Source organism: Euleptes europaea, chromosome 4 (assembly GCF_029931775.1).
Source record: "Euleptes europaea isolate rEulEur1 chromosome 4, rEulEur1.hap1, whole genome shotgun sequence".
Taxonomy (NCBI): Eukaryota; Metazoa; Chordata; class Lepidosauria; order Squamata; family Sphaerodactylidae; genus Euleptes; species Euleptes europaea.
Window position 1 is genome coordinate 70,389,247 of NC_079315.1, and position 24,446 is coordinate 70,413,692.

A 24,446-nucleotide genomic window follows, 5' to 3' on the forward strand; every position below is an offset into this window, starting at 1 on the left:
ACTTGTATGCTGTCACCAGTCATCGATATCTATCTTATTATTAAGTACACCCTCGTTGCTTATTGCTATACTAGGAAGTTCTGTTGATGTTCTGTTGACAGTTGAGAATTTGAAACTGAAATTTTCCAATGGATATAAGTTTCTTATGCAAATACAACTACTTTCCCCCCTGACGAGGCATTAAACAGCATGGGGGAGAAGAACTGACACCTACTTCTCTACCATTGGTGGCCCTGATTGCGATTCAAGCCCCATGTGGCTGATTATACATCTGGTGTTTTAGTCAAATAACTCCAGTGACACGTTAGCTTACCTAACAATCATGTTAGCTTACCTAACAAACAAGCTAACTACTGAATGCTATTAAAGTGATATGTGAACTTTGCCAGGAGGAACAAGATATTTTCCTGTAAGTTCTAGTGAGTCAATAACTGTACAGAAATCCCAGGAAAAAAGCATAGAATGGCTATAGAACATGGCTGGTTTCATTTGATGAAAACATTATTTTGTCCAATCCCACCCTTTTAGTAGCTTCAGATTTTGAGGGCTTATCAGCCATATTATTTGGTCCTTTCTATCATATGCTTTTGTGTCACTTCCTCCCCTCAATAAATGAATAGGAGGAGAAAAAGATTATACCAGAATCAAACAAGAGTTGAAAAGTCTCATAAAACAGATCAGATCATTATTTGCTTATTATGGGGCTGGGTTTAAAAAAATGGGTATTAGCTAAAGTTTAAGTAAACAACATTTTCCCAAGAATATAACAATAATTCTTTAGTAAAGTATGTTGACAGATGATGTATAGAACAAAGTTGAAATAATCATGAGTCAAGGCTATTGATTTTATTTGGTATTTTATTAATAGATAATAGTGTGGGGAGGTAAAAATGAGAAAGCGGGATACTTTGAGCATGGATATGAAATGATATGTTATTTCCCCCTTTTTTATTTTCCCTCTTCCCTTTTTTCTTTTGTATCCTCTAAATATAAAATAAATAAATAATTAAAAATAAATAAATAAGAGGGAACTCAGTGATGATTTGTTTTTTGGCCATCAAGTCACATCTGACTGATGGTGACCCCTGGTGGGGTTTTCAAGGCAAGAGGCATTTGGAGGTAGTTTGCAATTGCCTGCCTCCTGCTCACGACCCTGGTATTCCTTGGAAGTCTCTCATCCAAATACTTGCCAGGGTCAATCCGGCTTAGCTTCTGAGATCTGATAAGATCAGGCTAGCCTGGGATATCCAGGTCAGGGTTCAGCTATGATAGCTTATATGAATTCCTAAGATAACATTTACTTGTGCTTATCACAAAGTAGTCATAGTTCAGTGTCTTGATTTTGTTAAAATAAAATTCCCTTGCTATTATTTACATATGGTTAGATTCTATGGTTCCTCTAATGGTAGCACCTGCTGCTGGTAGAAGGACTGTGTTCTGCTGGTGGGAGGTGTTACTATTAGAAAAATGGAGTTGTAGGATCCAGGTTGTAGTCTATAAAATCAGAGCATGTTAATACATATGGCAGTATGACCAGAATACTAGTACTTGTATATTTCTTGGCAGTTCTTGAAGTACATTTATATTCTGTTTTTTCTTTGTCAGATTTTGATGTGTCCAGAACATGAAATGGAGAGAGTAAATATGTACTGTGAAATATGCAGAAGGCCTGTTTGTCATCTTTGCAAACTGGGTGGCACGCATGCAAACCACAGAGTGACTACCATGAGCAGTGCCTATAAAATACTCAAGGTAAATGGGAATGTTTTGCTTTAAAAAAAAATCTGGTTGGAAACACAAAACTTGAATGATATTTCTTGGTGTAAAAGCAAACTTAGATCACAAATCTGTATTCAAGTTCATCTATCCAATGGATGTTTTGTCTATAGTTGAGATATTTGTACCAAGTATTGGCTCTGAAAGAAAATGCTAAGCAGTCAGTAGCTGGTCACGTCCATTTCTGCTGGTGTTGGATACAGTATCACTAGGGATGTAGTGGTGGTGATGGGTGTGTGAGGGGTAGTAACAGAACTACTGGCTTCATATGGGATGGTTGCACAGCCTAGTGGTTTCTGGCAAGGAGACTGGGTTTCTGGCATACCCTAGGAGCTAGGATCAGCCCTGGCTGTGATTCACCAAATATACTGGTCAAATACAGACAGTTATTTTAGACGTACCCAAACTCTTGAGCATTCCCTGTGAGATTTTTACTTTGAACAGCACACCCTTCCCCCTAGAGTTTCGTGGAAACTTTTTCTTAATTCTTGTTAGTTGATAAAGGGGTTTCCCATGTGGCAGTGAGGATTGCCATTTCAGGAACATAGGCCTAAAGTCTCTTGGGCACTTGAACCAGTTGCACTGTTCTTTAGATCCTAGCCATATATTTTAAACAGTCATGGCAACTTCCTTCTGACTGCTTTAGAATGAAGAGGGTTTCTGCTGGCTTTAACAGAAAAAAATCTAAATACAATGAGATCGATCTTGTTGAAAAGATCTGAGGAGGCAAGGGGGATGATTTTTGCTGATTCACCCCCTTTATGGCAGTGTGGCAGCCTTCCAGCTTCTCCCGCACGCTGCTTCTGGGGTTCCCTCGTCACCCAGGAGCAACATTTCGAGTAGCATTGCAGGTTGCAGTGGGAAAGGGGGGAGGCAGGGGAGTTGTATTTCCATGCCTAGAAGTCCTGCTTTATGGAGTAATTTTAGATGGAATCCAATCCATTTGTTTCACAACTTGATATATTTATTTTTATTGAATATTGTCCACCCTAAGTATGACTTGTGAATTCTCAATTTTTTTCTACTCATCATAAATTGTGTACATTTTAAATATATTTCGCTCATACCAGTTGATAAAGTTTTCTTTTCTGACAGATTTGGTAAAACGTACATTTCAAATACTTGATAGTTTCATGTATAAAATATATCTTTTTTCATTATTAGCGGGTTTTGATGGAAGAAGTTCAGAGTTAGTGCTAAGCCTCTGAGTGCCAAAAGACACAGTGCGTGTAATACAAGTCAGGTTGTGGATGCCCGACCCAACTGTCAGCCACACGTTCACACAGGGACTAACCTTTAAAAACCTCTCAGTTACTCCATGTAGCTCCAAATGCTGCGAGGGGGAAGGACAGGCTTTAGGCTCCCCCACCGGTGCTGTTTTCATCAGCAGAAACAGCCATGGGGGGCATATTTGCCCCTTTCTTGGGCTTTATGGGTCCAGAGCATCAAAGCCAGTGTTAGGTAGCAGTTCTGTGATGGTAGAAAGACCTTTAAGGATTGTGTGACGACTGAGAGAAGAACTAAGCATGTGTTTCCTACACAGTGATAGCTGTTGCAGTAGCTCTGAAACAATTGCTAAGCTGGTGCTGTATAAATATCACAGTGGTTTGTAGCATTGGTTCGTGTTCCCTGTTGATTCATAAGGTGTACTGCAAAAGTAGCAAAGCACGAGCATTGGAATTCTTATTTGTAGATTAACTTAAAACGTATAAATGCCGTTTATTCTTTCTAATCAGTATTGCTTATATTTATAACAGGAGAAGCTATCAAATGACATAGACTACCTCATTAGTAAAGAGAGCCAAGTAAAAAGCCAGATCACAGAACTTGGTCTTTTAATGAAAGAAGCAGAGGTAAGAATTTGCTTAATGACATAGCTAAACTTCTTTACAATGCAGCTGTTATTTTTTGAAGATAGATAGTAATGGTAATTTCTACAAGATAACTAGGTGAGGTGTTGCATTTTGTTGATAGGCTGACACTGATCTTTGTAATGAGCTAGATAATTGAATTTAAATATCTAGTTTTTTTCCTCGAAAGTGGCTATCACTGAAATACTTAATTACATATTTTTTGAGATTGGCATAAATATTTAGTCTTTCTCTTTTTGAGAGGCACAATGAAAAATGATTAGAGTGAAGCTGTACACCTTGAATTGCTGTAAAGAGCCAGTCTTCTATAATGATAAAGCAAAATATGTAAACCCAGGAACTTTTCCTTAGTATGGGTTAGATCAAATCCTAGGTTTCTGTTTTTAAAAGTCTCACAACTGTTTTGAGAAACCCACAATTTCAGCATAACACAGGAATACTTCTTGGCAGATTTTGTGATATCTGAATTGCCAAGAGTGCCTCTACATTCTGGCTAGGGCACATGTGTGGTTGGCTATAAAAACCTGGTTCATTTTTAATGAGGTGTTAATTAAACTGAACTGACTTCTGCCCCCCTGTAACTTAGAAAGAAAAAAAGAAATCTGAGGCCGCAATCCTTTACACAAACCCTGTTGAGCTTGGTAGGACTTGCTTCTAAGTAAGCACACACAGCACTAAATGTAAATGTAGGTGGTACCAATCACTGAGATTTTCTATTTCATTATTCTGATAGTTAATGAAGAAAAACATTTTCATGACATTAAGCATTAATTTATAATGGAGGGATAGGCGATCCCCAGTATGTGTAGAGCCATCATGGTGTAGTGGTTAAGAGAGGTGGTTTGTTGCGGTGGAGTCTGATCTGGAGAACCGAGTTTGTTTCCCCATTCCTCCACATGAGCGGCGGATGCTAATGAGGTGAATCGGATTTGTTTCCCCACTCCTCCACATGAGCGGCGGATGCTAATGAGGTGAACCGGATTTGTTTCCCCACTCCTACACATGAAGCCAGCTGGGTGACCTTGGGCTAGTCACAGCTCTCTTAGAGCTCTCTCAGCCTCACCTACCTCACAGGGTGTCTGTTGTGGGGAGGGGAAAGGAAGATGATTGTAAGCCCGTTTGAGTCTCCCTTAAGTGGTGGAGAAAGTCGGCATATAAAAACCAACTCTCCTTCTTCGTGTACCAAACAGTAGCATTCTAGACCATTTTGCTTGTTCTCCACCCAAGCAGCTGAGATGAGTCCTTGAGACAATGGCATCACTGAGGGGGCGGGCATCATGGGAGAAGAAAACAGGTACAGCTTGTACCTGTGTAGCCATCAGCTGCATCTGAGGTGAGCTCAGGTGGCTCTGTCAGCACCGGTGGGTCTCAGTTTGCCCCCAGTGCGTCTAGCAAAATGTGACCCTATTTTCTCCTTTCCCTGCTTGCTGGCACATCGGCATCCTCAAAAGGCAGTGCATTCTTTGAACACGCAGTCCAAGAATGTTGCCTACCCTGATATAATGTATAAATAAACCTGTGTTTATTTTTAAATAGTGCAATGGTGAAAGAGCTAAAGAAGAAGCATCAAACAGTTTTGACAAGTTGTTTGATGTTTTAGAAGAAAGGAGAGCAACTGCACTAAGGGCTATTGACGCTTCCAGAATCCTAAGACTGGAGAAATTGCAGTCTCAAATAGAAGAGTATCAGGGACTTCTAGAAAATAATGGCCTTGTGGGATATGCCCAAGAAGTTCTCAAAGAAACAGACCAGTCTTGTTTTGTTCAGACAGCAAAACAGCTCCATGACAGGTATGCGATTTATCTTCTAAAAGGAGTTTAGTTATTCTTTGAATCATGCCTAGTATTTACTATGGCCATGATGCAAAGCAGTGTGTATGTGTGGTATTCCATGTGTATTCTATGATTTTCCTGAGCCCTCTCTCCCCAGCTGCTCCTGAAAGTCATGGGACCCTCTGGAATGGTCTTCAGTGCACCTTTAGAGTGCCTGCAGCCGGGAAGGGGCACTTGGTACCCTGAAATGCATTAGTGGAAATGTTTTCCGCTCATCCGTAGGTGCTTGGGATTCAGCCACATGTCTCAAGATTATGGAACTCTTGTGTAGCTTATTCATTTTAATGGGGCTTGCACAGAAGAGTTTCCATGTGGGCATGACTTGAATAACCTTCAAAATCTTAATTCGATTTAACACTGCAGTCTTAAACAGAGTTAAACCCTTCTTTCTAATTCCCTTGACTTTGATGCACTTAGGAAGGTGTAAGTCTGTTTAGGATTGCACTGCAAAGTGCTCAGTTGACAATGGTTTCCATACCATTGTGACACAGAAAGCTTTTTAAAAGACACATTTTGGAAATGACTGCACAGTGAGTAGAAGGAGAAAGGGATGGATTTGGTAGTATTACCATTTTGAAAGCTCTTTTCTGATTCTCTAAAATCTTTGTGTATATCTGGTGAATAAACCTTTCCCACGTGCAGAATTCAGAAAGCTACTGAATCTCTGAAGAGCTTCAGACCTGCAGCACAAGCGTCTTTTGAAGATTTTGTTGTTGATGTAACGAGACAACAGGAAGCTCTTACAGACTTGTCTTTCCATTCAAATGGTAAGTTTATTAGGAAGGACTTCCCCTCACCCTGAACTTGCTCATAAGCATTTTCTTTCCAAACAGATTTTCTCTCAGTTCTGGTTTTTTTTAGCATTCTTAAAAAATCTGTTGTAATAGCTATAATTTATGGGAGTCTCATAGTACTAGTGACATACATAGGCACAATTATGAACTGGGAACATTTGGAGGAAAGCAGATCCTGGAAATCTGAGAAGTACATTGTTGAGTCTCATGACCAGACCATAACTATATATGTGTCAGGAGGGTAGAGCTAGACTCAAGTCCGGTAGCACCTCAGAGACCAGCAGGGGTTTCAGGGTATAAGCTTTTTGAGAGTTAAAGCTCCCTTTGTGAGATTTATGTATGCTCATATGCTGTGTGTGCTGGAGAATTTTTTCCTTGTCTTGATGAACTTATATTATGTAGATTGGTGATGTGATTCCCAAGAGAATAGACAAGCATTTTCCTTGTTTTCAAAGCCTTCTTACAAGGTGGAAGAGGAATGGTATGAACAGGGATGCTGTTGGAGACTGACAACTTAGGGCAAGGTAAACTGTAGCAGTGTTCATTCTGTGAAATAAAAGGAACTTGCCCCCATAATATATTTAGGATGGATATGCTTTTCTTTATCTTACTAAATAACGCAACTATCTTTTGAACTCTAAAACATATTCTTGTATGTTTAATTTAGGTCTTGATATACCAGAGATCAATGAGGAACAGAGCAAAATGTATAATAAAGCTTTGATCTGTTGGGATCATCCCCAGAGAGCAGGTTTAGCTGATACCTACATCCTTGAATACCGTAAAGTTAATAAAGAAGAGGCAAATCCAGCATGGCAAGAAACTGAAGTTTTCAGCAAGAGCAAAGTTATCTCTGACCTTGACACTAATAGCAGCTATACTTTCAGAGTTAGAGGATATAAAGGATCTATCTGTAGTCCTTGGAGCAGGGAAGTTACCTTGCACACACCACCAGCTCCAGGTACAGTAAGTCATTTAAGCAATTTCTGAACTTCTGGTGTTGGGAGGTTACAATTCCATTTTTAGAAAAGCACAAGTGAGGAAGGGCCACACAAACACATGAAGCTGCCTTATACTGAATCAGACCTTTGGTCCATCCAAGTCAGTATTGTCTACTCAGACTGGCAGCGGCTCTCCAGGGTGTCAGGTGGAGGTTTTTCATATCACATACTTGCCTAGTCCCTTTAAGTGGAGATGCTGGGGATTGAACCTGGGACCTTCTGCATGCCAAGCAGATGCTCTACCACTGAGCTACAGCCCTTGCCACTTCATTTCACCCTGTATCTCCTTCCCTGTATCCCTTTCTTTCCCCCTGGCAGCCCTCATACGCTCTTCCCTTTTCCTGCTTCCTTCCAACTTGCCATCCAACCCTTCTGTTACCTTTCCTCTGCACCCCAGCTTCATTTGTTATTTGTTAGCTTCATTTGTACCCCGTCTTTCTTCCAAATAGGGACCCAAAGCAGCTTACATAATTCTCTCCTCCATTTTATCCTCACCACAACGCTGTCAGGTTGCTTAGGCTGAGAATGTGCAACTGGCCCAAGGTCACCCAGTGAACTTCCACAGCAGCATGGTGATTCTAATCTGGGTCACCCCCCCAGATCCTAGTTCAGTACTGTAGCCACTACACAAAGCTGGCTTTTGTGTGGTGGCTGCTGTTGAACAGTAGCAAGGCCAGTCCTGGGTGAGTCATGCAAGTAATGTAGTCACCTGGTGGTTGCTGCCGATCCTGGCCCTGATGAGTCTTTCCTCAAAGGCCAGAACGAAAATGAATTCCAGAACGTGGAATGAAAAGGCCCTCCCCCCACCTTTTGCTGACAAACCAAGACTGGCAATATTGTTGTGGTTTCCTAGCAATCCTCATAGTGGTCACTGATATCTCCTTTTTTAAAGGTACATGTGCTGCTTCTATTGATTGTTGTTGTTTTTTAACTCCCTTATGTATTATTAATTTTTTTAGATTTCAGATTTGTCTGCAAACTTGAGGCTTTTCTCAGGTTTGTGGAAAGATTTGTTTTGTCTGTTCATGCTCCAGTCTCGAGATTTAAGTATCCACTGTGGGGCCACACTGAGGATTAGATATAGTGATACAACTCTGTGTATATGCATTAAAGGCATCATCATCATCATCTTTTGTTTATATCTCACCCTCCCCCAGCAAGCTGGGCTCAGGACGGCTCACATCACAAATTAAATACAGTACATAAAACACAATACAATAAAATATACAGTGCAGTATGAGTGTGTGTGTGGCATATATATAGTATATATGGTGTGTATAGTATAGTATTGTGTGTGTGTGTGGATAGTAGTACATTCTACTATCGGCCAACTCAATCTCAAGTCCCAAGCGTTAGTCCAAATTGGTTGTTCTTACTACACATTTGAAATACATTATATGTTAGACTTTGGCAAATTTCTAAGGGGAGCTCCTAGGGAATTTAGACAACCATAATCAATTCCTCTCTCTCTCCCGTTGCTGTCTGAATCTAAGGCATGAGTGTTGTCATTCGGAGGGTGCCCTTGGTTGATGTTTGGAAAAGCCTATCAGTAGCTATACTGAGCCTCAGAATTTTTATAGTGTTTTTTTAATGGATTAAAGCTAAGAACTAGAATTGTGCTCTAAAGAGAATTGGAAGCTAGCATAGAAATTGGATCACTAATTCCTAATTCTTCTGGTCGCTCACCTTTGTTAAAAGACGAGCTGCTGCTTTCTATGCTAATCACTTAAGTATTGTAGTAGTATCTGAGAGTTCTTCATAGTATGTTATGTAAAGTTTTGTACACGTCTACCGGAAGCTGGAATGTTTTGATGATCTGTTTTTCCCCCCTTAAGAGATGAATTATAGCTGGATATTAAATGTCATTCTAATGTGCACATATATTTTCAGTTTTCAGCTTTCTTTTTGATGACAAGTGTGGCTATAACAGTGAGCGACTCCTGCTGAATGCAAGGAGAAATGCTGTGGAAAACAGGGCTGGGTTCCCTCTGCTTTTGGGAGCTGAACGTCTCCAAGGAGGCTGCTATACTACCTTAGACTACATTGTTGGTGACACTGGCATTATAAAAGGAAAGCATTTTTGGGCTTTCCATGTGGAGCCCTATTCATACCTTGTGAAAGTAGGCGTGGCATCTGACTCTAAGATCCAAGAATGGTTCCACAATTCTCGTGATCTTACTAGTCCAAGGTAAGTAATATTGTTGCTTTCTTATTTCCTAATGTCAAAAGTCTTTGTAAACAAGATAGTATTGAACTGCTTTGCAGTGGTTCGGTTTACATTAACTGGGTGCTGTGATTAAAACGGTGAATATTTCCAGATATTGGCATGGATCCAGAGACTATATAAATGCTTCCACAGTCTCAAGCTAGTTTTGGATTTGTATGCCTAAAACAGCAGCCCCCACACTAAATGTCTTTACAAACTGAAACACTGCTTAGTTTGTGATGTCCATTGTGTAAGCTGGGATGTGCCATTTGAAGGAATACAGTTGAGAAGTCTATTGGGCTTACCTAGGTTCTTGGTCATTGTATATTATACATTTAAAGATACTTGGGGCCAATACAGTTGTTCGCAGCAGATATCAGAATGGCTGGGGTACGCCACAAACTAGAGGCTTAAAATTTAGAGCATGTGTAGTCCAAGACACCGTGATTATGCCTATTTCTCCTTCAAAATGCGAGGGGGGGGGAGGGACAAAGAATATACACCAAAATAGTTACCATATTGCCATTCTACTCTGAAATTGTTTTATGCTCTGGCTGGGTTTTTAATACTGGGTTTTAACTAATAACGTTTATGATGTTTTATTTTGTAAGCCATCTGACCAAAGGTGCCATAAAGTCGTCCCGATAAATAAATAAAACTTGGTACACATGTAGCTGAAAACATTCCTATTACTAAAAAATGGGATATAATAATGGTGGTAATAATAATAATAATAATAATAAACCTTTAATGGTCAAATCTGAATATATGAACGTGGAAATATATTAGTAAGTTTTCTTCACTGGTCTACTTAAAAACTCAGTATCCTTCTGGTTGATCCAGAAACAAAACGTTCTGTTAAAACCTACATTTCTAAGCCCTGGTTTTTCACATACAGCTCATTCCTGAGAGCTGCAGTGGCCGGGGATGGCGTGACCGTGGCGGCACTGTGGCACCTCCAAAGAGGTTTGGCCGCTGCAGCAAGGGGAAAAAAAGAGGGTTTTAAAAAAGTAAAATTTAAAAAGGGGAGGGACAGCCCCCATTGAAAACAGCAATGCTGCGCCAAAAAAACACTGGTTCAGCAGTGCTATTGTTAAAGGGGATGTTTCTGGACTGAAAGGGGTTAGGAAGCTGCCTCCTGGCAGCTCCGCCACCCCAGAACGCCCCGGGAACGCCTCTCAGGATGCCAGTGTGAGGACTTGTGCCTGCAGGACAACAATGGGAGGCCAAGCTGGCTTCCGAAGGCTGCTCTGCCACGGCAGTCCAGGGGGGCCAGCGCAGGTGGCACTACACCAACATCTGTGCCAAGTGGCATGGACGCTGGCGTAGGAGTCATGGCGCCTCCTAAGCCCATTCAGCCCCCAAGCTCAGGAATGAGCTGTTAGTACTGTTGTATCTACACTGCAAGTATTAAGAAACAACAGTATAGAAGAAAGGCATTCCTACCTACAGGAGACCTCACTCTCTGATTTATGAAATTGGTGTAATTTTAGTTGCATTTCAGTGCCCTGATTTTCCCTGCCTTTATACAAGGGTCCTGCTTACTTTGTTTTAGGAACAGATTTCAAGAAACTCCCAAGAAAATAGAGGGTGGTAAATGGAAAACTGGTCAGTGATTCAAAAGACATAGCCTGTTTCTTAATGGGGATGGGGTGGGGGAAACTTTACAAATTATTACATTAAATAGTTCTCTGAAACCATGCGCAATGTCTTGTCTTGTTTAATTTCATGCTAATCTGACTTCCAGAAATCTGTACATCCTGTATAACGGCTGCTTTCTTTTATGAATTCTGAAAATGTTATGGTACATCTGAGCACCGATAACATCTGCCCTAGTGAAGAAGTAGGTCTGAGCACAGAATTTGTGTTAGTAGTCATACATCAAATGGTACTTGATATAAAGAGAGGCACTATTCTTCAGAGGTATGAGGGCTAAAGAGACAGGCAGTTCAGTGTTTTGATTTGTCTGACTGAACAATAGTAAATCAGCACTCTATGCAGTGGAAATATTTAAATTTGCAAGGTATGTTAGTAGTGTGAGCCAAAAGAGGGCTATTGCAGATAATTATTCAATGGCCTGAGACAGCTGACACTAGTACCAGATGAGAGCTTTTTAAATGCAATGTAAATATAATATAAATTGAAATGAGGCAGCAGGGCCAGGCAGATAGAGGTTCACTCATAAACTACCTGCCTAGCTCAGCCAAAACTGTTCAGTCTCTGTATCTGGAAGGAGATGAGAACAGACCCAACAGCAGTGTTAGCCTCCATCAGCTCCTTATCATTCTTTGTTTACCTCTGCCGGGGAAAACTTACAGATTCTCATAAAAACCATAGGTGGGAAAAGAATTGGGAAAAGGCATGAAGGGGAGAAGTTAAAAAGCCCTCTTTTCCTTATATCATTTTTCCCCTTAAATCACAGCCTCCAGTGTAAAAAAATGTAGGAAAATGTCAGTGTAAGGCAGAATTACACATTAACGTGCCCCCCCAGAGGAGGATTGCCATTTTGTAGTTGTCTTAGATAAATGTGATAGGTACTCTGCTGGTAGTGTTTGCCAAAACTTGACCATAAGTACCCTATTTACCTGGAAGGATTACTAGGTTTTTTCACACGTGCTGTCAAGAAAAAGATGGGCCCGTCTTAAATTCACATACAAGTCAGAGTTCTGCACAGAAATAAAAACCACTTTGTGTATAACCATTTTTTTTAGGGGGATAGTCTTACATTAGGGTCGTCTTCCATTTGGATAAATATGATAGTTACTTTGTTCATAGTGCTTCTTTTAATAGTTAGTATAGATAAGTGCCATTTTTATATTTTAAGATTACAGTTGCATGGTGCTATCAGGGGGAGAGAGATCAGTTATCCGGAAGAAAAGGGCCTGAAAGAGAAGGTGGGAAGAAAAGAGAACAGGTGGAGAACTATTTTTTTAATTAATATAGTTTAGAAATGCAGATATACTCAATAAATAACCCCCCCCTCAGATATTTCGTAGTGGAGGCACAAGCTTTTCTTCCCAGGTGTCTAATATTTTGTGTCAGTTCGAAACCAAAGATGCAGTTACTTGGCCCTTCAACACAAGTAGCAGTGAACCGTTTTACCTGCCCACCTGAAACTCTCTTTGGCATGTCAGTTAAAGTTCGTGCAGCTAGGGGTGTGCGCTTGAAAGATTATCATTTTCATTCCTTATTGGAAGGTTGGCAAAGACATGATTATAATTTCCATCAAATATCAGGGGTATTGTTATTTTCCAGACAATGGTGTTTTGGATTTTTTTTTTCATTTTAATAAATATTGGAGCAGTACTTCAGTTGAGGAAAACAGTAATCGAGCCCTTTCTAAATTTGAGGTGCCTCACCTGAGGCAGTAGAAGGGAGAGGGAGAGAGTGGGGAAGTGCACCCTGGATCCAGCTGCTCCATGGCACACTGGTCCTTTTAACTTTAGAGGGGCATTATTTTCAGTGGGAAGACCTGGCCTGCAGATTGTCTACCTGAGGTCTACCTCCAAGTGAAAATAATGGCCTTTTAAAGTTAAAAGGTTTAGTGAACTACTGACCAACGGGATGCTCTAAATAATGGGTAGTACACTTGGCCTTGCTGTGGCCTACCCCACAAAGAACGTAAATTTTAAAAATACAGCCATTAGGAATATAACATATTCTCTGTTGTTGTTGCTCTGCATCTTCATCCATCTTTAAATTAGAGACTGTAAAGCATCAGTACATTTGTCATAAGAACCAAGTAACACAAGCAAGACGTAGTCACAAACATAGATGGCTTTAAAAAGAAGTTTGGTAGATTCATGGAGGACAGGTCTATCAGAGGATACTAGTCATGGTGACTAAAGGGAACATCCACAGACAGAGGCAGCAAACCTCTGAATCCCAGTGCCAGGAGGCAATATCAGGGGAGGGCCTCGGCATCTCTATCTTGTTGGCCCTCCAGAGGAACTGGTTGACCACTGTGTGAGACAGGATGCTGGACTAGAGGGAATCATAGAGTTGGAAGGGCCCACCAGGGACTACTGGTCTGATCCAGCAAGGCTCTTATACTTCCCAAACATTAAATTGGCTTTCCAAACTGTTTGTAATAAAGATATTTAATCTTGTGTTTCGTAGGGCTGAGAAACAAGAGGTTCAGTGTATAGTGAATTGTAATTTGGACATAGCCCTGACCTGGATGGCCCAGGCTAGCCTGTGAAACCACACTGGAATTATAGTTGTTTGTGTAAGACACTCTCCCCCTCCTTCCAGTCTATAGCAGCATATGTAGGGTAAACCGTATTTAATAAAGTACTATCTAGGATAGATGCAGCATTTCCAGGGTATAACCCAAGTTCTTCACCGCTGTGCTTGCAGACCACACTGGCAGATCCAGAAGAGAGCAATATCCAGTCTTAAATGTGGTTAATTGGCATGACTCTGCATTGTGTCTCTCTCTCCCCCCCCCCCCCCCGGCACAGAGGATCTGACTTCATGCACAGTGTTTTAAAGATCAGAACTTCGTTGTGCAGTCTGGAAACTTTGGATTGGGCCTGTGGATTGGGCACGTGGTGGCTCCATAGGGGCTGTTTCTGCACCTGAAAAGGCCAAAGGGGGGGGGGAGAGAGGTCCTGGGGCCACCGTATGCCAGATTTGGGTTGGGGCCAATTTTTAAAGAACAAGTGCTTTTAAAATGATGTCAGCAGCCATGGGATAGATCCGTGCCTGCTGTCACTTGTAGTTTGGCTCCAAGAGGCTGATTTTTAAACATCTTTTTTGGGGTATTTTATGCTCTGTGTTTGAATACTGGGTTTAAAGAACTTTTATGAGGTTTTATGTTTTTATTATGTTTTACTTTGTAAGAAGCCTTGGGCAGGTTCCCTGGAGAGGTGACATAGGAATTTGCCAAATAAATAAATGTTAATGTGCCATACTTTGAGAAGTTTGTTGGAATTTGTAGCTGATGTAACAATACAAAATAGTGCTTATAAGGATATTGGTGTGTGGTTCTTCTAGGTATGAACAAGACAGTGGTCATGACAGTGGGAGTGAAGACATCTTTGTCGAGAACTTGCAGCCTTTCACCCTCGTAACTTTAGGCATGAAGAAGTTCTTTATTCCTAAGGCTTCCCCTGCTCCTAAGGACTCTGTGAGTAGAATTCTTCCCATGCCGTCATGCATAGGAATCTGCCTCGACTATGAGAAAGGCAGAGTTGGATTCTATGATGCAGACCGGATGAAGTGTCTTTATGAGCGCCAGGTGGACTGCTCTGGCAAAATGTATCCAGCTTTTGCATTGATGGGGAGCGCAGGAGTTCATCTGGAAGAAACAATTGCAGCAAAATATTTGGAATACCAAGATGAAGACATCTGATGCCCAAGAGTCCATCTTTAGCCTAATGTCTTAATTACATCATATCTCCTAAGTGCACCACTGCTTTTGAGTCCTTCTGTTTTTGTTATAATTGCAGAGAGAGGTTTCCATCTTTTCTAGCAGTCTGGTCCCCAAGAACGTCTTTCTGCCTCACTTATTTGTGTGACTTTTGGCAGGCTGTAACCTTAGACATTGAAGAGTTTACAGGAAAAAAACCACATGGGATTAGCAGCCTTGTTGCCTTTTCACAAGCGGGAAACCTGCCTAATTTAAATCCTTTCTTAGCTGGCACTGCTGGTATTCACATTCCATTTTTAAATGGAAATAGAGCCCATACAGTGGTGCATTTCTTATACATTATGTACGCTCCTCATTTAAAAAGGAGCCGATTTTGTCTACAGTGAGTGGCCCAGTGTCTCAGAAAGAATCCCTTAGGTATCGGTACTGGATAATGTATTTTTCATCCATGCAAGGTACATTGTGAATCCATGCTACAACTGTGTGCTGGTGATATCTGGGAAATCTGTATTGAATACGGATTTTTGGTGACTTCTAAGATTGACTTAAACAAACTGGTGTAGTTGTAATAGTGATTAACAACAAGAAACACGTTTGTGTCTTCAGTACTGTAAGTTATTTCCTATATACTGTATATTTAAATAAGTGCAATTTATCTTGAAACATCAGCCCTTGATGTTAAAACTGTGTACATAACAATATTTAGTCTTATGGGAGAGATAAAAACACAGGCACAAATAAGTATAGGTTTTTTAAAGAAAAAGAAATGTCCGCAGTGTGATGTTGGTTCCTTTTATACCATAACTTTGTGTAAAAAAAAAAAAAGGCAATAAAAATAAAGAATTTTAGTGTGTTTATTCTAAAGTGCACTGATAATTAAGTGTGAGAGATTTTGTCTTAAGGTGTTCCTATCATCTGTTAGCTAGAAAGCAGTTCATTCATCCAAAACAAATGTATGTAGTTTTGTTTTACTAAACACTTAAAAGAATGTTGAACATGTAAGCAGGCTTTCAGGATTTGGTAGTCATTATGGATTATAAACTACAACCCAAAACAGTAACTTTAACTTTTGTTAACTTATGAAATGCTGACTTTGCCGTAACTTATTTATTGTACACTGAAATGGTACTCCACTTAAAAGAATCCATGATCATAATTTAATCTTTAAGTGGTTTTGGACATGTCTGTTATTTCTGTGTGTTACTGTAAAAATTAAAAATGTAACTTGTGCTGGGACTCCAATGAAAGAAGTGGTGCTTGCCCTTCAGTTTTAGGGACCAGAGAAAAGTCTATGCACTGGGGCTTTGCAGAGGAGGCTACTGTCCACCCAAACAGAAAACTTTTTCCAGTTCAATTATGCTGAGCTATCCAGAAGGGGTTCGTTTGTTCTGTGTGTTTTTAAAAAACAAACGAGTTTCTACCTAAAGAAAGCACTTTATAAACAGACGAAGCTAAACTTGTTAGACCATTCACCATGTAGCTGCTATAGCTAACAAGCCTCTTAGTGTGACTACTGTGTGATCTGCAAAGCTCTATACACGTGTCTATCATGTTAACAGTTTCCAAAAGAATATTTAAAGCTTTAATACAAACCACAAGGCCTTGTTTGAAAGTATTGTGAAGTTGGAATGTAACTTTCTCAAGACTTCTTTTAAAATAAATGTTAAAAATAAACTTGCCTTCATTATTACACTTTTCTTTTATTTCCGAGATATAAATAAACACCTTCATTATTACACTTTCCTTTTATTTCCAATATATAAATAAACGCCTTCATTATTACGCTTTCCTTTTATTTCCAATATACCAATTTGTCCTCAGTAGTAGTTCACTGATCAGGTGCTAGTACGGACCAAACCGATTCCATCTTATTTTCTGTTTGCAGTTCAAAGCTTTAATCTTTGTACAAAAGTGAAGTAAAGCAATTGTAGGGTTTTCCCCCATATTCTGACAAAAATGGCATCATCTCTAGGCGATTGTTGTCGTGGCTCAGAAGCAGCTGATCTTCATAATTACTAATGCATTCTGCAGGTAAGGTATTACAAAATTTCATAGTCTAAAAAGTAGTGTCACATCACCAAAGTTTGAGGCTTGCCATGTATCAGGACTTTTTAAAACTAATGACTGTGATTGAATAAAGTTTAAAGGTAGCCTGTACCTTTTAGTATGATCCATTATTACCTTTTTATTCCACCCTTCCTCTAAGGAGCTCAAGGTGGCATATATTCTCTTCTTCTCCATTTAATCTTCACAACAACCCTGTGAATAGTTCATTGGTTCTTGTAGGTTATCCAGGCTGTGTTGGTATATTCTTTCCTGACGTTTTGCCAGCAGCTGGCAGGCATCTTCAGAGGAGTAACACTGAAGGACTGTCTCTCAGTGTCAAGTGTGTAGGAAGAGTAATATATAGTCAGAAGGGGCTTGGATTTGAGCTGAGTCATTGTCCTGCAAAAAGTATCAAAGGTAATGTGCTAATCATTGTCCTGTAAGTATCAAGATAATGTGCTAATGAGGGTGTGGTATTTCCTCTTCTTTTTCAGCAGATGAAAAGCGTGGCATGGTTCTTGCCTTCAGTGGTGGCTTTGCCTTCAGGCTCATACACTGAGCCGGAACATGGCGTGTGAGTGGTAAGCAGGAATGCTGGAGCCAGGTTCACGGGTCTTTTGAAGGGGTGCCAAGTCCTCAGTGCCTGTGCTGCTTGAGATTCCAATGCCACAGATTTGTCCCTTTTAAAATATTCATTTTAGCAGGAAAAGGTCAGCAACTATCAAAACCATTCATACCTGTAAACTACGGATTCATCCAGTAAAGGATGTTCTCTCTCATTCTGGCTGTCCAGTGTTCGAGGAGTGATTTGAACACGTATGAGATTGACATGGTCAGAAGAATATTTCTAGGTCCTTGGCTCTGTGATGACGGCCTTCTGTGTACTGACTGCCAACTCCAAACATTGTGCCAGGCCAGTCCGACTGTTGATGAAAGGATCTGTTTGTTTAGCTAGATGGTTTAGTTGGACACTTCTCTCCACCCCGTCTTAACCCCTTTCCTTCTCTGTTTGCACAGATACTTTCTTTTATTTGTCTTAAGGATTCCCAAACTTTTATTGTAGTTGTTTTCTCCCCATCTCTCAACACACAAACATTTGTGTGCTGATCTGCGTCTCAATGTCAACTGGGCTTAGATCTAGTCATAAATGAAGTTGTTGAAACATTGTCCCTTTGAGTTAGTTCACAGTGCCAAATTTCTCTGTGCCCTCCTGAGAAAATCTCTTCCACTAAGACAATAATAAATGCCACATTTATTGAGCTAAAGATGTGAAATGAAGGGTATCTGGTTCTGGAAAATATCCATATTTTATGCAGACACCAAGGTTAAGTAAAAACACTGCTGTTCTACTGGCAAGGGATGGATAGATAAGAACTTGCCTAAGGCCTCTGAACGGAAATTAGAATTTGAATCCTGCCTTTCCAGTTCCCAGTTCCTACTTGATGAACCATGCAGAATTCTAAATTTGCATCTCTGTTAACACCTTAGTAAAGGAATCAAGAGGCAAGTTACTACAAATCAAAAGGTAAGCAATAACTATATAATAAAAAAGAATGTAAGTTCAAAACCATTTAGCTATCCAGTCTGCGTAGTTTCCCAATTTTTACTGACCTCATTTGTGTGCGTGAATATTTGCCTGATACAGAAATTAAATAGAGCAAAACTTTTCTCAATACTTTATTTCCATAGTAGGCAAGGTGACTTTACCTAATTTTTGCATGTCAAGATACTGTTCAAGCCCAGAAGCAGGAAGCATAAAAATGAGCCACTATACATTGTGTGATCTATTTAGGCACTGTGTTCGACTATATTGTGTTTAGCATGCATCATCACACTTGGTGCTCATCACAGAACCAAGGGCATCTTCTTATAGATTTAAGTAATTTTATGCCACCTCTCAGACAAACAAACAAAAAAACTCGGCCAGGGAATAAAAACCCCACTGAGCAGCTTAAAATGAATTTAACAATTTTAGACCTAAAATAATGTATTTTAAAAGATCATATCCTTCATTAAAATCCTGAGTAAACAAAAACTTTTAGGCCTGGTGTTTAAAAGAGCAACCTTGGTGCCATATGGGGTCGCCATAAGTTGGCTGCAACTTGACAGCACTTTACACAGACACACACCAATTTCTCACATTCGTCTTTGGAGCTAAGCACAGAGTCACAAGACAGATGCTTTCTGGAGGTTGCTGTTTCACCTGAGGGCCAGCTTGTCTGTGATGTTTACCTTGCTGCTGGTAGCACTGTTGCTCTTTATGGTGCATGTATTCATGGCAAGGCGCATTGAATAGCCCCTTAGACATCGCTCTGGGAAATGTTTCTTCTAGAAAAAGCAAGCCTAGTAGAATTGCTCTCCTGGCTGCCAGTCCCTTTGAAGCGCACACAACACTGATGAATGGTTCATGTTGACAGTCATCAAAGCATTTTTGGGAATCAGAAAATCAAAGGGGGGGGGAAAGGAGAGATGGGTTCTTCCTCTTCGCTTGTTTGTTTGATGCTGTTTGCAAAAGAGACTTTGTGTTCTTTTTCTCTCTCATTTTTTTTAATAGGGCAGGGCTGTTGGGAGCACACCCAAATATTTACTCATGAATAGTTTTCTTATAGAAAATAGTTTTCCCATGGCTTTCAAAACTGATGTAACTGAAGATGACTCCTTTGAATTGGGAAAGCTGGGTAACCACCTAAAAATCTGGATTCTACTTTACAATACGCAATCCAAACACCTGGCAAATACCCAAGAGTAGCACCTTTATTTTTAAAAGACCCATATAATAAATGTGGAGTGCAAGAGGACTTTCTGCTCTTGAGAGTTATTTGAACTTAGTTGGGTTGATATGGATATGGCGCTGGAGTCCAGGGTCCAAATGCTCACTTAGCCATGAACTTCACTGAGATGCTCTGGGCCAGTCGGATGTTGGATTTCCGCTCTCTACATAGGACAAACAGGTCAGTCCCTACGAAAAAGAATAAATGGACATATATCCGACATTAAAAACTGCAAAACCAGTGGCATAACATTTTAATCTTCCAGGTCATTCCATTGCTGACCTAAGAGTGGCAGTCCTCAAAGACATTTAAACAGGAAATTACAAAGCAAGATTGCTGAGCCCCAGTTAATTCACAAGTTCAGAATAATGGGAAACCCCCCCCCCCCCGGCTAAATATGGACATAGGATTCTCATCTCACTACAGATGCTAATTTTCTGCCCCCAAGCATCTCCCCTCTGTTCAAGCAGATTACAATACACATTGTACCTTTGCATCCTTTACAAGCATTTTTTACAACACCCCTCACACCTTCTGGCTAGGATAAAAGGAGTCAGAACTCCATTTCTATTCCACTGTGTGTAATGAAGGGAGCTGTGACTCTCGAAAGCTGACACCCTTTGAACTCTTGTTGGCCTCTAAGGTTCTCCTGGACTAAAATCTATCTGTAGGAGCAGTGAGACAGTCTGTGGGCTACACAGAGACCTACTGAGAAACACTCTGGGAGACATTTTTGGGACACTCCAAGGCACGCAGGATGAACTTAGAGCACATGGTCAGAAAGGAGGCCATCAAAATGGTGAGGAAAAGTAAATGGATATGAGCAGAGTCTGAGCAAAGAATTGGGCAACATTTAGATTATTCTACCTCCAAGCTTATGTTATTAGGTTAATTAGAACAAATTGGCAGCGTTATAGATTTATATATTGATTGAAAGGTATAGCAAACTAATATTATTACATAATAATAATTGCAGAATAATAGTAATTAAGTATGGCAACTCATTTAGTCGGTCATTTTTTGAGTAAATATTTAGATATTTCTTGTTGGGGTAAAGATACTTTTCTTAAAGATTTAAAGATTCTAAGAGAATTGCTTTAGAATAATGCAAAAGGCAGCATGATAAAGTTCTGCTCCAAATAGTATCTGAGGAAGGTCTGATTGCAGATATGTATGTACAAGGTGTGTTTGTTTTATGTTTGCTGTATGTTGTATATTTTGTGTGGATTTAAAATAACAAAATTAATAAATTATTCTGCCGCTGTCTTCAGCATCATAGAGAGGTGCTTTTGATCTACATTACATTACTACTATTTTCTTATGCTGTGATATAGTTAGCTAGATGTTGCTTTTGATATGTTTTTCTTTTTATAACCAATGACTACATATACAAGTAAAGATAAATTTTTATATTTCTGAAATTGGTGTTTTTTTTTGGGGGGGGGGTCATAAAGTGGTGGTGGCAGCAGGAAAAGAGGAAGACCCAACAAGAGATGGATTGACTCAATAAAGGAAGCCACAGCCTTCAATTTGCAAGATCTGAGCAAGGCTGTCAAAGATAGGACATTTTGGAGGACTTTCATTCATTGGGTCGCCATGAGTCGGAAGCAACTTGACGGCACTTAACACACAACGCACACATAAAGTTAGCTAAACTTGGTTCATGCTTACGAGATAAAGAGGGAGGGCAGGGAGCCTCCTAGTTAGCTCTGACAATCTCTCAAGAGGGACATTCCCAAAGTTTCCCTGCACCCAGGTTGGATATGGCATAGGAGAAGTGATTTTTAATTTGGAGAAAGGTTTCTTAAGGGACTGCAACAGAGGATCTCCTTGCGGGTCACCAGACCAAGATACCTTTATTGGCCTGGTGGTGGCAGCAAAGAGTAATCTTAAAATCTACCAGGGATGGTAGCGTAAAACTGAAGAGGTAAACTCCTCATTGTCTAACTTGGACAGCTGAGTAAATTCCACATCTCTATGGCAGAAACTAGTGACTTAAGGGTCCATTTTACTACAGAGAGAACTTACAGTTCCTATAATGTAGTGGCCATATGAGAGTTCTGTTCAATTATCAGCTGTCATGAATGCTCTGGGTGAGACAACTGCAGCAGCATTATCCTGCCTGTGTTCCACCGCACCTAATATAATAGGCATGCTCCTCTGATCCTGGAGTTCATCCAGTTACCCTTTGTTCTGAGGGTTGCAAATGTGGGAAATTCCAAGAGATTGGGGGAGGGTGCCTGGGGAGAATGGAATCTGGGGAATGGACAGAGGTCAATGGGGATATGATGCCACAGAGTCCACCCTCATAAGAAAAGCCCTACTGGATCAGACCAAGGCCCATCAAGTCCAGCAGTCTGTTCACACAGTCGCCAACCAGGTGCCTCTAGGAAGCCACAAACAAGATGACACCCTCTGAAGCTGGCTGTGCTGGCCCACCAGGGCGGGGTGCTGCTGTAGCAGTGTGGTGCTATGAAGAGGCCTGCAGTGGGTGGGGCAACAGGCTGGGGTTTCTGAAGCCAAGGCTTCTACAGCTGACAGCTGTACTAATTGGGAATGGGTGTAGTAGACACAGTCCAGTAACAGTCCAAAGTTCAGTCAGGGTGAAAGGCAATCCATCAGAGCAAAAGGCAGAGGCGAAGTCAAGCCGGTCCAAGGTCAGGCAGGGAGTCCAGAAGCATTCAAGGCTGAGAAACAGTCTTGAGTCGATGCACAGTCATCCAGAGCAGAGTTCGCAATGCGTTGCTTCCACAGCTTCTGCTGACTCAGCCCTCCTAAATACTTGCAGCTGTCTGGGTGAGGCAGCTTCTGTAAAGACTCAATCGCTATCTCCATTGCTGTCCCGGTTCCTTCGTTGTTGCTCCAGCCTGGTCAAACGCTGGTGGTGTTCTGCCAGGACCCAGCCCATTTTCCTCCAACGAATCCCAGGAGACATCTGTTCCTCATGGTCTCCGGGCTCCCTTGGCAGCTTCCTCGATTTTCCCGGGTCGGCCAGCGTCTGGTTTTCCTTAGGCTGCTCTTTAGCCAGTGACTTTAAGGTTTGTCTTGGCAATACATCACCATCAGCTGTTTTCTCTATCAGTGTGGGTAGGGAAGGAGGACTCTGCCCCTGGATCTGGTCTTCGTCAGATTCTGAATCTGTTGTCAGGCAGCCTCTGACACTGGCATTTCTTTCAAGGGAACTGATCTCTGACTCTGTAGACTGGGGATAGTTGCAATTCCAGGAGAACTCTAGTCCCACCTTTCTTGATGTTGGCAACCCTACCTGGCCTGTATGGTGGCCCACCAAGGACAATCTACAGTTTATGCTGCAGGCTAGGACTGCAAAACAAGGAAGTTATTAAGCACATAGTCGGCCACGATACATGGCTATAGGATTCTACATGTTGCAAGTTGCACTTGGCTGGCTTAAAGTAGAGGCAACCCTGGTTGAAGTCACTGACATACAGAAAAAGAGGATGGAACCTGTAACAATTTAATTAATCAAGCTGGGGGCAGTGCTTAAGGACCAATGTTGATGTGATGGCTAGCAGAGGGGATCAATTTATGCTCCCATTCATGTGTAAATGCGGGGTCTGTCTTTAAAAAATAAAATAAAATTGAGTGTGTTAAAGGAAGGTGTTGCCCCTCCTCTTCTGCCTTATTTCACTCCAGTGCTTGAGGGATTTTTGCCTGATCATGGCTCCTGTACTAAAGCAAGTGCAGTAAGGGAGTGAGAAGGGTCTTCTAGGGCGGGGGGGACCACCACACTTCTATAAGTGAGCATGTGACTAAATATATATGAATGAATCCACTGTCATGTCTTGTTTACCCTAAGAAACAGCTTATCTTTTACCTGTACCACATCTAGGTTGTATAACCTAGGTAAAGAATTCTCAATATGGCATTATTACAGATTAGATTGGAAAAGGAAGAAATGCAGAAGAATATTGCTCTCTGCTCCAGTTGCAAACAGTATTGGCCTACTTGCGTCAGTATTGGCCTACTTGCATCAGCCGGTATTGTCAACTCACAGCTGACTTATGGTGACCCCGGATTTTCAAGACAAGAGACATTCGGAGATGGTTTGCCTTTGCCTGCTTTTGAGTGGGCTGAGAGAGTTCTGAGAGAACTGTGACTGGCCCAAGGTCACGCTTCATGTGGAGGAGTGGGGAATTGAACCCAGTTCTCCAGATTAGACTCCACTGCTCTTAACCACTACACCACACTGGCTCCTACTTGTTTTGGACCACACTGCAAAAGCTCTAACCTGTACTCACCTCTGGTGGTGCCAACAGATTGCAGGTATTTCGAAAACACCCAGTCCTTGTGTTCAGACAACCTCCAAGTAACACACAAAGTAACATTTGTTCCAGAATTATTGTTTATTTCTTTTGCTGTTCTTCCGTCTTACCAGCAGATGGTAACCATCGACTGGACTACAACTGAGGGAAAGTGTAATTTTAATTCACAGCTCTGACTTACTGCATAGTAGACTTCTCTTTGGTGTTTATTCAGGGCAGAGAGAGAAAACAATATTTTTGGCTTTTGTTTCTTTGTGCCCTAGGGTTGCCAATCTCCATGAGGAGCCTGGAGTTCTCTTGGAATTACAACTGATCTCCAGACTACAGAAATCAGCTCCCCTGGAGGAAATGACAGGTTCAAAGGGTAGACCCCATGACATCACATCCTTAGTGAGCTCCTTCCCCATCCCATACTCTGCCATCCCCAGGCTCTGCCCTTAATTCTCCAGGAATTTCCCAAACTGGAGTTGACAACCCTATTGTGCCCCTTAA

At 41.0% G+C, this 24,446-nt stretch overlaps 1 protein-coding gene across 3 annotated transcripts in view; it reads left to right on the plus strand.

Moving 5' to 3' along the window:
* TRIM36 (tripartite motif containing 36) overlaps positions 1 to 14,894 on the plus strand; it is a 49,321-nt gene extending 34,427 nt beyond the window's left edge. For all 3 annotated transcript variants that reach the window (XM_056848774.1, XM_056848775.1, XM_056848776.1), the window contains exons 4-10: positions 1,606 to 1,752; positions 3,534 to 3,629; positions 5,184 to 5,437; positions 6,122 to 6,246; positions 6,941 to 7,234; positions 9,165 to 9,462; positions 14,479 to 14,894. In XM_056848774.1, coding sequence (XP_056704752.1) covers positions 1,606 to 1,752; positions 3,534 to 3,629; positions 5,184 to 5,437; positions 6,122 to 6,246; positions 6,941 to 7,234; positions 9,165 to 9,462; positions 14,479 to 14,836 — 1,572 coding nt within the window. In that variant the 3' untranslated portion in view covers positions 14,837 to 14,894. The remainder of the gene's footprint in view (positions 1 to 1,605; positions 1,753 to 3,533; positions 3,630 to 5,183; positions 5,438 to 6,121; positions 6,247 to 6,940; positions 7,235 to 9,164; positions 9,463 to 14,478) is intronic.
* Positions 14,895 to 24,446: the final 9,552 nt, after the last annotated feature.